At 33.8% G+C, this 3791-nt stretch overlaps 1 protein-coding gene across 1 annotated transcript; it reads left to right on the forward strand.

Annotated features, from left to right (window-relative positions):
• Positions 1–203: 203 nt before the first annotated feature.
• Positions 204–3506, forward strand: LOC140852845 (uncharacterized). Its single transcript, XM_073246401.1, has 5 exons — positions 204–1230; positions 1696–2197; positions 2640–2739; positions 2844–3018; positions 3256–3506. The coding sequence occupies exons 1-5, from the start codon at positions 204–206 to the stop codon at positions 3504–3506; spliced, it is 2055 nt and encodes a 684-aa protein (XP_073102502.1).
• The last annotated feature ends 285 nt before the right edge of the window (positions 3507–3791 follow it).

Consider the following 3791-nt stretch of genomic DNA (forward strand, 5'->3'; position numbering starts at 1 on the left):
AGACAGACGATGCAAAGATTTATTGTCCGTGTAAGAAGTGTAAAAATTGTTTTCTTGAGAACCGACATGTAGTGAAACAACATATTATTACAAAAGGTTTCTTGACGACATATAAGATTTGGACTTATCATGGAGAGACGTACTATTCTACTAGGTCTAACCAAGACTGTGGAAGTAGAGATTTTTTTGATACGGAAGATGATATGGTTGGAATGATACAAGAGGCAACTGGAATCTTAATGTCAAATGACAATATGGAATTTAATCATTTAATGGAGAATGAGGGTCACGAGGGGTCCAATCAAGAAATAAAAGATTTTTTTAGACTTCTTGAAGATGCAGAACGTCCACTTTATCCAAATTGCATGAAATTTACCTCACTGTCATTTATTGTTCGATTACTGCATTTGAAAGTGCTAAGTGGATGGACAGATAAGTCATTTACATTGTTACTAGAATTGTTGAATGATGCATTTCCAGAAGGAGTATGCTTGCCAAATTCATATTATCAAGCAAACAAAATCACCACAGATTTGGGTTTCACTTATGAGACATGGGATGCATGTCCCAATAATTGCATGTTGTTTAGAGGCAAAGATGAAGGACATGATAAATGTCAAATATGTCAGAGCTCTAGATACAAACAATTTACAGAAGATTCAAATGATGATACTACTAAGAATAATCAGATTGCTGCAAAACAAGTGCGGTACTTTCCATTGAAGCCGAGGTTGCAGAAGTTCTTTATGTCGTCAAAAACTGCAGAGTTAATGAGATGGCATGAGAAGGAACGAACAAAAGATGGTGTTCAAAGACATCCTGCAGACTCAATTGCTTGGAGAACTTTTGATGAACGGAATCCATCTTTTGCTGCAGATTGTCGAAATATTAGACTTGGTTTAGCAGCTGATGGATTTAATCCATTTAGATCAATGTCTATAGCTCATAGCACTTGGCCTGTTGTTCTAATACCATATAATTTACCACCGTGGATGTCTATGAAACAACCTTTCTTTATTCTTTCTGTGCTTATTGATGGACCAAAAGGATCGGGCAATAAGATTGATGTTTATCTACAACCATTGATTGAAGAACTAAATGAATTATGGGAGAGAGGGGTACTTACGTATGATGCATCAAAAAAAGAGATGTTTCAACTTCATGCTGCATTATTATGGACAATCAGTGATTTTCCTGCATATGCAAATTTGTCTGGATGGAGTACAAAAGGTGAACTTGCATGTCCTTCTTGTTACAATCAAACAGAATCAACATGGTTGTCACATGGTAGAAAATTTTGTTATAGAGGGCATCGACGGTTCTTATCGAATACCCATAGATTTCGAAGAGATAGAATATCTTTTAATGGTCAAGGAGAATACAGAAGGAAGCCTGTTAAATTATCAGGTTGTAATATACTAAATCAATTGAATGGAGTACTCACAGAATATAAAAAGAATGACCTCATAAAGAGAAAAATTGAAGAAAATCAAAAAGGCACTTAAGGTGGAAAAAAGTCTGGATGGAAAAAGAGGAGTATATTTTTTGATTTACCATATTGGGAGCATAATTTGATTCGGCATAATCTTGATGTCATGCACATTGAGAAGAATGTATGTGACAATATACTTTGGACAATATTGGGGGTTACGGGAAAATCCAAGGATAATTTAAATTCTCGATATGATATGCAAGAAATGGGTATAAGAAAAGCATTACATCCACAACAACGAGTGTCTGGTAAGGCTTATTTGCCTCCAGCTTGTTTTACAATGTCAAAAGATGACAAAGATATCTTCCTAAAAGTGCTAAAAAATGTCAGAGTCCCTGATGGTTATGCATCTAATATCAGTCGCTGCGTACATTTAAAGGAACGTAGTATTTGGGGATTAAAAAGTCATGACAATCATATTTTGATGCAACAGTTACTTCCTGTAGCTGTACGCAAAGCATTAGCTAAGGATGTGGTTGAGGCATTGATTGAGTTAACAAATTTCTTTAGACAATTATGCTCAAAGGTGAACAAGATGGCTGACCTAGAGTATATTCAAGGTCGTATTGCTTTAACACTTTGCCAGCTTGAGAAGATCTTTCCACCTTCATTTTTTGATATAATGGAGCATTTACCTATACATTTAGCAGAAGAGGCACTCATTGCTGGAGCAGTGCAATTTAGGTGGATGTATCCTATTGAAAGGTAATATTATTTATATAAAATGAAGCACGTCATATTCTTTGGATTTCAATTTGTTGTTATGTAAATTTTATTTAATTTATATCTATATAGGTATCTACTTACGCTCAAACTTTATGTGCGTAATCGAGCTCATCCGGAAGGCTCAATTGCCAAAGGATACCTGATGGAAGAGTGTATGAATTTTTGTTCAAGATATTTACAGGATGTTGAAACTAGATCAAATCGATCGATTCGGAATAATGATGGTGGAAATAATTCAGGTCGTCCCATTGGAAAGGGAGCCAAAATATATATTGATGAAGTCACATGGGAGCAAGCTCATCGTTATGTGCTGCAAAATATTGATGCTATAACTCCTATTCGAATGTAAGTTTTATAATCAACTTGTAAGATATACTAACAAATTTATACTTATTCAAGGTATTGTTTATAATATTTATAGGAAGCACATTGAATATTTAAGAAGACAAATGCCTCGTTCATCAGATGATCAAATTGAAAAGATCCATGTATCAACTTTTCACACATGGTTGATGGAGCATGTAAGTAATCATATTTAATTTTTCTAACAATTCAAATTCAAAACTTTTATTTATCATTTAATTTTTATATAATTTGAAAGTTTAAAATATTATATTGAATATAGGTAAGAACATCTGAAATTCAGTACTCAGATGAAATTCAGCATTTTGCTAGAGGTCCAGACCAATTTGTACGACGTTATGGTGGATATATCATCAACGGCTTTCGATTTCGCAAACTTGATAAGGATAACAAGAGAACCACTCAAAGCCATGGTATTGTTGTCAAGGCGCATACAAGTATTGGAGATATAACCTATTATGGAAGATTGATAGATATTATCAAGATTCGATATACCAATGATATGCAATTTGTGCTATTTAAATGTGATTGGATTGATGATATCAAAGGGAAGAAGATAGATGAGTTTAAGATGACACTTGTCAATTTTAGTCATCTTTTATATAATGACAGTGATGTTTCAAATGAACCATTCATTCTAGCAAGTCAAGCAGAATAAGTATGCTATATTCCAGATCCTGTAGAATCAGGATGGAGTGTTGTTCTCAAGATGACAGTTAGAGATTTGTTTGATATGTATTCAAAAGATGGTTCAAATAATATTAAATCAGTACCTCAAGCAGAGCCTTTTAACGAGCAACATTTAGATGAGACAATATATACTCGTGATGATGATGTTCATTGGGTGAGAGAAGGTGTAGATGGAACAACTGTAGATGATATGAGATCTATCGAAGATGATGTTGAGATGGATGAAGACGAATGACCATTGTTAATTATGAAAATTTGTATGTAAGTTATTATTATTCATTTGTTAGTTAAATTCTGTATATTTATTTTTTGTTAGTTATTATTGTTTATTTGTTAGTTAAGATGAAGATGATGCTTACTTTTTATATTTTACATATAGGATGGCTCCAAAGAGGAAACGTGGTGTATCCATGTTGGATAGATTACAGGCTTATTCATCATCTCAATCCAATCATGATGAGCCACAGCAACAATCATTTTCAGCATATAATACTCAGCCACATAGACAGCGATCAGAGAC

Source organism: Elaeis guineensis, chromosome 12 (assembly GCF_000442705.2).
Source record: "Elaeis guineensis isolate ETL-2024a chromosome 12, EG11, whole genome shotgun sequence".
In the NCBI taxonomy this organism is placed as follows: Eukaryota; Viridiplantae; Streptophyta; class Magnoliopsida; order Arecales; family Arecaceae; genus Elaeis; species Elaeis guineensis.

Bases quoted from the DNA above. Each gene is read 5' to 3' on its own strand.
- LOC140852845 (XM_073246401.1), top strand. From the start codon at position 204: ATGGTTGGAATGATACAAGAGGCAACTGGAATCTTAATGTCAAATGAC. The intron at 1,231-1,695 runs GTGAACTTGCAT...ATGATATGCAAG, and splicing joins GTCTGGATGGAGTACAAAAG to AAATGGGTATAAGAAAAGCA. The intron at 3,019-3,255 runs GTATTGGAGATA...GCTATATTCCAG, and splicing joins TGTTGTCAAGGCGCATACAA to ATCCTGTAGAATCAGGATGG.